General features: G+C 35.4%; 1 protein-coding gene across 2 annotated transcripts in view; it reads left to right on the forward strand.

The window, feature by feature from the left end:
* LOC126736291 (nucleolar protein dao-5-like) overlaps positions 1-13,111 on the forward strand; it is a 58,287-nt gene that overhangs the window by 19,748 nt on the left and 25,428 nt on the right. For both annotated transcript variants that reach the window (XM_050440576.1, XM_050440577.1), the window contains exon 8: positions 1,489-1,689. In XM_050440576.1, coding sequence (XP_050296533.1) covers positions 1,489-1,689 — 201 coding nt within the window. The remainder of the gene's footprint in view (positions 1-1,488; positions 1,690-13,111) is intronic.

The following is a 13,111-nucleotide window of genomic DNA, read 5'->3' on the forward strand; positions in this document are numbered from 1 at the left end:
TTAAATGATTTTCTCAGCTCATCCATAAATTCTGATCCATTTACATTTAGACTTGTAACAGAACTTGAGGTGCTTAGGGCCTTGAACAGTGTTGGGAGCGGTGCGGTTGGGATAGACGGAGTTTCTATACGCATGTTAAAATCTTGTATTTCGACGTGTCTAGGCCCTCTTGTTAATATTATAAACTCGTCTTTCATGGCTGGCGTTGTTCCTGATATCTGGAAAAGGGCTCTCATAATGCCTGTTCCTAAAGTATCCAGCCCAACTTTTGTGGATGAATTACGGCCAATTAGTATACTGCCAACTCCATCCAAAATAATGGAAAAAATTGTAAAAACCCAAATACTAGATTATCTTCTTCCTAAATGTATAATACCTAAATATCAGTCGGGATTTAGGGCTAACCACAGTTGTGCCACGGCCTTGTTGAAAATAACTAGTAATATCGCAAGGTCCTTTGACAATGGTCACTGTTGCCCAACAGTGCTCATTGATATGACCAAAGCTTTTGATACTTTAAACACTGATCTTTTAGTAGCTAATTTAAATCATTATAACCTAAAGGCTAATGGATGGTTTGGCAGCTATCTGGGAAATAGGGAACAGGCAGTAAGAATTACAGATGCTGAGGGAGCAGTGAGCATCTCAAGCTGGAGGGTTGTGGGCAGGGGTGTGCCTCAGGGCTCTATCCTGGGGCCACTTTTATTTACACTTTTTACATCAGATTTGATTCAACACATAAAACACTGTAAATACCATATGTATGCAGACGATTTACAAATCTATAGTTCAACCCCGGCTAATGAGTTGTCCACTGCTTTAACCTTCATTAATGATGACTTGGAGCGTATCTCTCTTTAGGGCTAGTCAAATCTCCTTATTTATTAATTCTAAAAAAACACAGGCTATATTGTTTTCTAAAAATGAGATAAACTTAGAAACTGCCACAGCTGTAAAACTTAAAATTAACGATTCTGAAATTAATTGGACTAATCAAGTAAAAAACCTTGGTTTGCACATGGATTGCAGGTTGCAATTTGATGCTCATGTAACTCACGTTTGTCAAAAATCATATCACAAACTCAAAATTCTGTATGAATTCAAAAATACTTACTTCTAATTAGTAAAAAAATTCTTACTGAAAGCCTAGTACTTAGTATACCTGCCTACCTTAATATTGTATACGGTCCATTCCTAACTGAAATTAACAAATATAAAATTCAAAAAATACAAAATTCATGTGTGCGGTTACTAAAGATCTTTCACGCAGGGATCATGTTAGTCAGCATATTTCAGAAATTTATACTTTAAATATGGCAGAGAGAAGATTTGCAAATCTTAGCAGTCTAGTATATAAAGTAAAAAATCTCAAAGAGCCTGCTTATTTGTCGGAGTTTTTGATGGGCCGTGGAGATGCCCATTCAGTATTTATTACTTTTATTTCATTAGCTTGTTATTTATTGAATCTAATAATTGTGTTTCTTTCAGGTTGTCAACAACAATATGTAGTTATAAATCAACCAATAAATGTTCCACAAAGCAGTCAAATGATGCAGTTGGTACCTAAACCTGTAGTAATTGATTCAGTGCGGAAGGTTTTTCCTAAAGTTAATACCGGGCTTACAGAAGAAGAAATTATGAGTATGCCGACTCTTATATTAAACGAAAAGAACGAAGTTACTTATGCCGGTAAGCAAACTATTTGTATCAAAAGGCAATAATTCAGTGAGATTCGTGAAAAATTTCTTCAAATCAATAACATAAACGTGAGTTTTAGTTGACTCCAGATCCAACTCACGTAGCAAGAAGCATAAAAAATGTCTTCAGCGTAAATTCAGAATTGATAAATATTGTTGCTGAAAGTTTTAAGAATCAAAGTACTTGATTCTTAAAACTTTTAGTGACTCATACTGCATGTTTCTGAAAAATCAGTTTAACAACATCAATTTTCAAAACAATAATGAAGTATAGTTTCAATTTGTATTGATCTTAAATGATATTCTTTATAACTTCAATTTAAAATATATTTACAACAAATGCTAATGAATGAGATTTAAGTGCAATGAAAGAATTTCCATTTCTAATACAGTTAGGCCTTTTATACCTTATACGCAGCTATTGTTTGGCAGTAATCAAAATAGTTTAGGTGGGGTACCATGTGTATCACATGGTATTATTAAACTTAAGCTAAGATTTTAGAGATTTTTAAAGAGGTTCATCATAAAGCACTTAATTTCCCTATAAAGTATGGCGTATGTAAAAATATTGTAACGGAAATCAGTTCAAATAAACATTTAGTCGGATATACTCCTGTTTGTTGATTAATCAACTTCTGAGACGTACACCTTACTCCCTTTTTCTGCCTACTTTTTAATTGTTATAAGAAACCGACTGAAAGGAAATTCTTTTTAAAATACCATGGAATATTTACAAGCGCTGATAGTATTTTAATTTATTTTTGCTGGTGAGGACCAATACTTTTCCGAAAATTGGCTAAGATCCACTCCTTATAACTATAATTTACAACTATTATGACTTATATTGTAATTGGCATTACTTTTGAAAGATGAATGCATCATAAGGGTTATTAAACTATTTTATTTTTATACAATTAGCTATAATACAAAGCTGTTACAAACTGATCATACTATCACAGCAAGATGTAACAATGTTTCTATTTAAATTATTTTTCCATTTAAAAAATTGAAATGGAATTCTTTTTTCAAATAATGATTGTAATCTTTAACTACTAAATAAGCTAAAACATCTGCGCCTAGGAAAGAAAATATAACAAAAATCTTTGAGGTTGCTGGGCACTCAATTACAAAGTAGTATTTTCTCAAAGATCTTATCCGTAAGGGTTAAACTGGCATCCCGCGTGCTACATGGTATTTAGTTGTGTCTTTCTAAATATTAACTAATTATTGAAGTATTCTGTAGCGAGGGTTTCCGTTTCTTTTGGCATTCTTTTAAGTTTGTATGTTTAGTGTTCTATGACCATGATTATATAAAATTGCACATATCTCTGAGTATTTGATTGGCAGACAATAAATAATATATAATTTAGTTATGGCGAATAATTAAGTTTATTTTATGACCTTTTTGCTTTTTAAGGTAAAACAGTAATTTTACATTTATATGTATTGTTTGTCATGTTTCAACCATATTTTCCGAAACACCGACATTCTTGAGGTTTATTATGGATCAGAGGAATGATGCTAGAAGAATGACGATGTCATTTTCTGTTTTACTCTCTTTTGATTATTTGCATACATTTGAAAACTTATCCTGTAAAAAACACTCACGCAGTACATGCCCCCCTAGGAACATCGGACCACAAATTGATAACAGTCTCTTGCCAGTTGGAAGTTAAAACGCAGGATCCTCCAATGCCGCGGAAGGTATGGCACTATAAATCAGCAGAGTGGAACCATCTTCGGGAATTTTATCGCTCATTCCCTTGGAAAGAAGTCTGCTTTAGAACCAATAACATCTCAGAATGTGCAAACCAAATTACAGAGACGATCTTGGCAGGAATGGAAGCTTATATCCCTTTTTCTACTAAATGCGGATCAAACAACAAGCAATGGTTCAACCTGAATTGTAAAAAGGCAGTAAACACTAAAAACGCAGCATATCGCAAATGGCGTCAACATCCTTCCATCGAAAATCGGAGGAACTTTTTAGCCTCCAGAAATAGCTGCAAGCGAATTATTGATGAATGCAAAGAGAGTCACAACAACAGGAACAAAAACAAACTGCTAAACTGCCCAAATGGAACAAGATCTTTCTGGTCGGTATCGAAAGCCGTTAGTCAAGGATTTGCTAAGTCGGCCTTGCCACCCCTAACAGCAGATGATGGTTCTATCGCGGTAACAGCAAGGGAAAAAGCCAACTTACTGGGTAAACTCTTCGCGTCCAATTCTACTCTGCACTCGCACGGCAAAACACCGCCATATTTGCCAAGGGTGAATTCATCGATGGGAGAAATTTCGTTTCCCCAACGAATTATAAATAAAATTCTTAAAAGCGTAGACACCAACAAAGCTTCTGGACCCGATGGAATTCCAGCCCTAATACTAAAACGTTGTGCAGACGAATTGACTCCTCCCTTATGTAGACTGTCCACGGCATCGTATAAGCAGGGCCAATTTCCAACAAGCTGGAAAACTGCTCGAGTGCAAGCTGTACCCAAAAAGGGTAAGAAGACGATGCCCTCCAATTACCGCCCGATTGCACTAGTTCCAGGAATATCGAAGATTATGGAGAAAGCAGAGAAAGCAGCAACCAACAACTGTTAAGATATCTGGAATCATCTGGACTAATCAGCGATTATCAATGTGGCTTCCGAAAGCTTAGATCCACCGGCGATCTTCTGGCCTACGTCACACACTTGTGGACGGAGGCCATGGAGAAGCACGGCGAGTCCCGCTCAGTCGCTCTTGACATTTCCAAGGCATTTGACAGAGTGTGGCATGAGGGACTACTAACCAAGCTCTCCTCAATCGGCATAAATAACTCATTATTGAATTGGATCAAAAGTTTTCTTGAACAACGAACAATCCAAGTAGCGTCGATGGATACCTCTCCGACAAATTTAACATTAACGCTGGAGTCCCTCAAGGATGCATTCTATCCCCCACCCTTTTCTTGGTATATATCAACGATTTGCTAGGAACCACTGTCAATCCAATCTACAGCTTTGCGGACGATAGCACGCTTATTTCCACATTTAAGTCCGCCAAACCAACGACAGCCGCAAGTTCTCATAATCTTAGGCAGCAACAAGTAGCTTCAACCAACAACGATATTAGAGCAATCTTGGAGTGGGGCGATAACAATTTGGTCAATTTTAACGCTAAAAAAACGCAGGCTGCAGTATTTACGATAAAGACTAACCTTGGTGGCCCGGAGCTGGTTATGGCAGGGAAAACATTGCCAATGAAATCATCTTTACATCTTCTAGGAGTCGAGGTCACCAACAGTGTGTCCTGGCATGACCACGTTGCCGAGGTCGCCAGGGCGGCTTCCAAAAAACTCGGAGTGCTTTTTAAAACGAAAAAACTGTATACACCAGAACAGCTGCTGACTCTATAAGGCTCAAATACGCCCTTCCCTCGAGTATTGCTCGCATGTCTGGAGCTCTGCACCCAAGCATAGTTTAAACCTGCTGGATTCTATACAGAAGAGAGCTATTCGTCTTATCGACAAACCAGAACTGACAAAGAGTCTGGATAGTCTGGAGCACAGGAGAAAGGTGGCTGATCTCTGTTTATTCTACCGTTATTATCACGGTAAGTGCTCCTCTGAGCTGGCAGGTCTGATTCCACCCAGGGCTGTTCCGGCAAGAAGGACGCGTCTAGCAGTTGCGGCTCATCAACATCGACTCTACCTGCCTACCCCAAGGACGTCGCTGTATCGGGACTCATTTATCTGGAGAACATCTTCTTTGTGGAACGGGCTTCCACCTCACATATTTCCCGACGCATACAACCTACAGCGATTCAAGATAAATGCCCACAAATATCTTCGCGCAAGCACGACTCCAAGAGTGACATAGGACTTTCCTCTTGTGCTCGTGTTTACCATAAAAAAAAATAAAACTCACCAGAGTAATGATAGTTGAAATTTGATGATTAATGATAAATGAAATATTATTTTTTGCACAAATAATATGTTAAATTTTTAAAAGTTTACATGCAGTTTTATTATTTTGTAGTTCAGCATAGAGCGTTAGTTCTATTTACTTTTAGTTCTTATTACAGTTAGTTCAACTCTACATGTAGCATACGAGATCTGGCTATTAAATATCGAGACTGCGCCCCTAGAGAGCGCCCTAGAGGAGTGGAGAAAAAACCGGTACTGCGTTGGGTAGCTAGAAATCTTCTTTATTCATGTACCAAAATGCGTTTTGGTTACTATTATAGTATTTGCGCAGTAGCGGTTTGAAACGAACGTGTTTTTTTTCTCGTGGCGAAGACCATGTGGGACGAGAAACACGAATTCCAGTCTCAAATTTCCCATTAAATTAAAAAAAACTTCGACCAAGTACTATAAATTGATGCAAGAGGCCTATAGGGACAATTTTCTATCTCGTGTTTGGTTTTTTTTCGGAATGGTGTAAGCGGTTCGGTAAGGGTCGAGAGAGCACTGAAGATGTTCAGCGCCTAGGTCGCCCTGTCACTGTTTCAACTCCGGAAACTGACCAAAATCAACCAAATTGCTCGTGCAGATTGTCGTATGAGTATCTGGATGATTGCCGAGGCTGTAAACGCCGATAGAGAAACGGTTAGAACAATTTCACATGAGGCATTATTTACATGAAAAATGTCGAACATGTGCAAAGTTGGTGAAAAAAAACATCTTGACCAAAAGCTCTTGCAGGTCAAGCTTGCAAGGTCTCAACAGGTCTGTTCAGATTTTCTTGGAAGATGAGAAGAAGATCCCGGACTGATGAACATTATCCCTTGAGACTTACCGTGGATTTTTCAATACGATATTCAAACAAAGCGATAATTGATGCGTTAAAAGACGCCTGAATCCCCAGAATAAAAAAAGCACGGTCCAAATCAAAATTCAGGTCAATGTTAATCGTTTTTTTTTTTACATTAACGGTATTTTGATGATAAAATGGATTCCAGAGAGCCAGGTATTGTCAACCAGACTTATTTTTTGTCAGTTTTGGCAACACTGCGAGAATGAGTTCGCAAGACACAGCCCGAGTTGTGGAAGAACACTGATATATCTTGCACCTTTCCATAACGCGCTAGCTGTGAAGCGGTATTTGTCCGATAAACGTACTCCAGTGCTCGAACACGCACCATACTCGCCAGCTTTGGCGCTTTTGGATCTCTTTGGATTTTTTTGTTTTCTTTTTTTCCCCACGATGTCATCTGTTTTGAAAGGGACCTAATTTGAGTCAATGGAAGCGATTAAAAAAAAAACGTAGAGCTCCTAAAGGCCCTCACCAAACAAGACTTCCAGCACTGCTTCGATTAATGAAAAAAACGTACGGAAAGGTGTGCGGTGAGGGAAGCGGAGTATACTGAATATATAGAATGTAGATTTTTAAATAATAAAACCACTTTTCGTAACCAGTCTCATTATTTAATAGTCAGACCTCATATAGTATAATTTCTCCAAGTAACAAAATTTCCTCTATATTTTAAAAACTCTAGTTTTTATATTGCATTTTTTTTATTAAACTATCGTTTGATAAGATTTTATTTTTTCAGTTCAAAATTGAATTTGCACATCATTTTGAAAGTAGACCTAACTGAATGATTACGAATCATTTAGCTAGCTCTATCTTTCCTACCTCTTTTTGATGTTTGTAAATTTTTATTTTGTCATTGGAGATATAACGCCCGTATGCACCGTTTTAAAACCTAAACGTACTTAGCTAATTGAGATTACATTAATCTTCTTTGTTTATGATGCATCCTACGGGAATTATCTAATCTGGATTTATGATATCGCAACACTGTTAGCTTTAAAAAAAAAAAGCACATCAGATGGATTTATGAGATTTTGAGGTTACAAAAAGAAAATAAAATTGGATATTATAAACAAAAAAAACTTACCATTATATAAGTTGTAGTAAAAATTAAGTGATTTTAAAAATTTTTTGCTTATAATGGCAGAAAAAAAGGTGGCAAGAATCCCCAACTGTTTACCCGCGGAGAAAGGATCATTGTCATGAAATACGCTTCAGTCTTAGAAGACAAAAAAAAAACCAAATAGAACTAGAATTGAAGAGAAAGCTAAAATATGGGAAAAAAATTAATTTCACGACCAACTCAAAAGATTGTAAGGTTGTATAAAAATGATATTAGAAAAAAAATGGTAGAATATAAGAAGGAGATTTATTTAACTGAAAGGGGACCTGCACCTCTGACATAGTTCTCAATAGAGTAGACAATCTATTGTTACAAGTCTTAAATGAAAAATCTGTGAAAGGGTTAAGTTCTGAAGTTGATTCTAACAACTATTTTAAACAGGATGACAGCTTGACAATAACACAAAAAGAAAATTTTGAACCAATTCTCAAGAAAAAGAAGACTGACATTCAGGTCACATCTAATAATGTTGAAGATGTTAACATTTTTGAATATGTTTTAACAGTTACTGACAACGGCAATAAGGTAAGGATAATATATTTTTAGGCATAACAAATAGTTTAATTAAAAAGATTTTATTTTACATATGATGCTTTAGCTATACAAATACCAGAGTCAATCTATTATAATCAAAGTACTAGGTGTCCTCCAGCAGTACTACAAAAATCCATTACTCCAAAACTCCTACCCCATAGAGAAACTAGTGATGCTACTACCAGTAGTACAATAGTGAGCACTCCTGGAAATGAAAGAAGAAAAAATAAAAAAGAAGAAGATCCGTTGGAGGCCTGCATGCTTTAACATCATCTGATGGCAGGGAAAAGTATATCTTATTGGACAGAAGATTAGTTTTAACAGAAAAACAAATTGAACAGGCAATTGAGGTTAAGCAATTTGCTCAAGGGGAGCACAAACAAAAAATTATAAAGTTAGAAGAAGATAATTTGAGCTTGCAAAAGCAAGAAAAACTACTGAAAATAGAGCTATTAAATACAGAAATTACATATAAACAATCACTGCTTAATACAGTGGTCTCAACCATTGAATTATTTTTGGACTTGTTTTGTTTTAACAAAATTTAATATTTACCAAAAATGTTTATTTTGTTTTTTGAAGTATAAAATTTGTTGGAAAATATTCTAATAAAAAATCTTTATCTATTTTTTGTTTTATTATAAACTAAATTATTTTTTAATACTCAAATATGCATAAAATAATGTTCAATTAAATGTCTGCGTTGGTCAAAAGCATCACGGTTTTCTGGGTTTCTTTTTTCAATGACATCAGAGATATTTCCAAGCTCAATTAAATAATTAAGCTCTTCTGTATTTATATTTTCTGCTGGAGGTGGTTCATCTTCATTGTTTTCTTTTGCAACATTATGCAATACTCCAGTGGCCACTGCTATGTCACTGGCTAATTCTGGCTTGTATCGCAATCCATAAGCGAAAATAAGAAACCTTCTTTTCCAAACACCAAACAATCTTTCTATAGTATTGCGTGTCCTAATATGAGCCCCATTAACCTCAGTATAACTCCTCTGCATGGTTTGAGGGATTTAACAAGGGTACCAATAGGTAATTGCGGTTAGCATGTACACTATCACTTAAAATTATCAACCAATATATAAGTTGTACATAGAGTACTAGAAATGAAATTATAAAGTAATATTAACCAGTAATTTTAAATTGATATAATGGAAAGATGTTCTGTAACTGTTATACCTACCTAGTAAATATCATATAAACGTTAGATCTTTAATTCCTAAATTTCAGCTTATCAAAGACTATATCCTACTAAATAAGTTTGACATTTTTGCCGTCACAGAATCTTGGCTCTTGGGCTTTATTGATGATGAGATGTTACTAATTGAAGGTTTTCGCTTGGTTAGGCGCGACCGTACCATAGGTAGAGGAGGCGGAATTGTAGTCTATGTGAGAGATACCATAAAATATTCTATTTTAACTGATTTTGACTGCAATTTTTCTGAGCAAATATGGATACAGTTTAAAACTAAGGGAGTTCTAAGCACCATAGGTGTTTTCTATAGGCCCCCGGGTCTTACTAATATAAATGATTTTATGACTGAGTTTGAAACTAACATTTGTAGATATCTTTTGTCGTGTGACAATCTCCTCTGTCTTGGCGATTTTAATATAAACGTAAATAACTTGGAATCTATCCATACGCAAAGGTTTCTTTCTCTACTTCAGGTATACAGCTTAAGTCAAATTATCAATGAGTTCACTCGGCCTGGCTTAGCTGGAAACGGCTCCCTCTTAGATTTGATTATATGCTCAAACATAAATTTTGTACAGAATAGTAGTGTTGATTCAAATTTTCAGGTATCAGATCATTTTGTCGTTTTATGTAAAGTACGTCTTATGATTTTTAAACCTCCACCCTTCCTATTAACTTACAGGGATTTTAAACATTTTATACATGATAATTTTTACCAAGATTTATTTAATTCTCGATTAGATGACATATTTCATATGGAAGATATTAATGCTAGTTGTTTGTAAGTTGATAGGTTTAATGATTGTATACCTAATCTTTTTAATATACATGCGCCATTTAAAACGGCCAGAATTACTAAAGGAAGGAGTCCTTGGATCACAGATAATATCAAACATCTTATTTATCTTAGAAATGGGGCCTTGTCCAAGTACAAAAGACAAAAAACTGAATTAAATTGGGAACACTATCGCCAACTTCGGAACCAAGTGACAGCGGCTGTTGAAATAGAGAAGAAGTGCTATCTCAATAACACCTTACAAAAAGGGTGACTCCAAAAATAACTGGAAGGTACTACGTCAGCTGAACATACATTGCAAGCCTCAAAACACCATTCCTGACCACTTGAGTGACCCTGAAATCATAAATACCTTTTTTATAATTGCTGCATCTTCCAATCGCCTAATCCAGAAACGTTGTCTTATTATTTACTGAATGTTAAGGAAGGGGTAGGAAACTCGGAGTTTCAGCTAGCAACGCTTGAAGAAGTTAAATCTACTTTATTCTCAATGAAATCTGAGGCCATTGGGACAGGTGGTATAGGCATGTCGATGCTGCTCCACTGCTGTCCATATATTCTTCCATTTCTAGTGCATCTTGTTAATTGTTGTATTGAATCTTCAACTTTTCCCGATTCTTGGAAGTCCTCATACCTTATCCCTATTCCAAAAGTCCCTTCTTCAACTGAATTATCCGACCTTAGGCCTATTAGCATTCTCCCTGTCATCTCAAAAGTTTTAGAGAGGGTATTGGAAAGCCAAATCAGAACATACGTAAACAGATTTGATATCTTGCCCGGCATTCAGTCCGGGTTTCGAAAAGACTTCAGCTGCTCTACTGCTCTTCTAAAAGTAACTGACGATATTATACAGTCAGCTGATTGTAATGAGTTAACAATCTTGACTCTACCTGATTACTCCAAGGCATTTGATAAGTTAAATCACCTACTTTTACTGGCTATACTAAAATTCTTAGGTTTTGGGGAGAGTGCTCTCTAGTTCGGCAATATTTGACCGGTTGAACTCAGATAGTGAAGCTCAATGGGAAGCAATCCTTGGCTATGGATCTCTCTTGCGGAGTACCACAAGGGTCTATGATATATCGTGATATATCGATATATATGAGGTTTATTTCTCTTTTCCTCCTAACAAAATCTTAGAAGCTAATGATAAGGTATCTTACGACCTTAACATGCTAGCAAAGGCATCGGAAAATCATTGTTTCAGTTTAAACCCAAGTAAATGTAAGGTTCTTCTTTTTGGTAGGTTGCATTCCAGAGACACATATGAGAAATTTGTTCAGATTAAATTGAATGGTCAACTAATAAATTGTAGTAATGTGGCTAGGAATCTTGGAGTTTTATTAGATATTAAGTTGAGGTTCACTGAGCACATTGATCAATGTATTAAAAAAGCTTTTATTAACCTTAAGCTACTTTATAGTCAGAGACAGCTCCTTAATAAGGAACTAAAAAAAGTTTTATGTGACAGTCTTGTATTGTCCCATTTCACTTACTGTGATGTTTTGTATGGCCCCTTGGTCTTTTGATGTGAGTTACGCTTGATGAGATGGCTAAATATGAGTAAAAGGAGGCTACTATATAGTCTTGTTCTCTTTACTAAAATTGTCTTTAAAAAATGTCCTAATTACCTTTATCAGAAAATTAAGTTTAGATATGACGCTCATGTTTTGGACTTAAGAAATAAGCATTTTATTACACCTCCTCTTCATAAAACTGTTTTATTTGAGAGGAGCTTTAGTTACTGTATTCATCTGCAATATAATAAAATTCCTCCTGAGTTAAAATATATTTCACCTTCTATATTTAAGCGAAAAATAAGCAGTTATATTACTGATCTCTGTTAGCCTAGAGTGTTGTTTTCATAAGTCTGTGTGGTTATCAAACATTGTAATGTTAATCGGTTGTGCATATAGGCAGTTAGAACTTAATATTTTGTAACTATGCAATTATTTAAGATACATTTTGAAATTCTTTGTAATATCTAACCTTAAGCTGATTTGTATGGTTAAGCTAGGAAGTAAGCTTCAACTTCTCCATTTAGAATTTACCAATTGTAAATTTTAATAAAGACATTATTATTATTACTATTATTATTATTATTATTATTATTAGTAATCTTGGAATTCTTGTCCCTCAAATCTTGCACGTATCCTGCTATTATCGAAAACAGTTAACACAGTTAACATCATGTGCAGAACCAGGCCACCTTGCCGCAATATCTTGAATTTTGTAGCTGTGGATCCCCAAAAACCTAGGTGTTAATAGAAAAATACCCCTTTCTATTCCTGAATACCTCGGCATCGTCTCCTCCTAAAATCATGAATTATCATTTTGAGACTATAAAGGTATTAAAATGGATAAAGTTTAAAAATAAAAGGGCACTCCTTACCAGGCGACTGAACCAGGTCGTAATGTTGTTAGCAACTGATTTAGTGCTGTTAAACTATTATTGCTATAAGAGAAAGAAATCATAGAAATAAGAACGCTTTGAAGTATTTCTGGGACAAATTTTTTTTTTCGCTAAACAACTTACAGGATATTGTTGTACTCAATCTGATCTTCTCAATTTCACTGAGAAAGTTTAAAACAGTCTGTTTAGTTAAGCGAAATCGACGAAAAAATTAAAAATTGTTCATGCTGTCGAAATATTCACTTCTTTTATAGTTTCGTCGGGGAAAACCGAAATTGATAATATCCAGTATTTCTTGGTCATCATCCACAAACAGTTCATCTTCTAAATCCATTTTATAAAATGATAGATAGTAAACTAAAAGAGCATGCGGTATGCCACCAATTTTATTAACAATATTTTCAATTCAAGCAAACTGAGAACAAACCAGGAAACAACAACAAAACATAAGTTAGGTTAGAAAACCAGTTAATCGCGGGACTAAACCTTTCTCTTCCATGACTCTTGTAATCGAAAGCTTAAACAATTCTTTTCATACGGTGC

This window comes from Anthonomus grandis, chromosome 5, assembly GCF_022605725.1.
Source record: "Anthonomus grandis grandis chromosome 5, icAntGran1.3, whole genome shotgun sequence".
Taxonomy (NCBI): domain Eukaryota; kingdom Metazoa; phylum Arthropoda; class Insecta; order Coleoptera; family Curculionidae; genus Anthonomus; species Anthonomus grandis.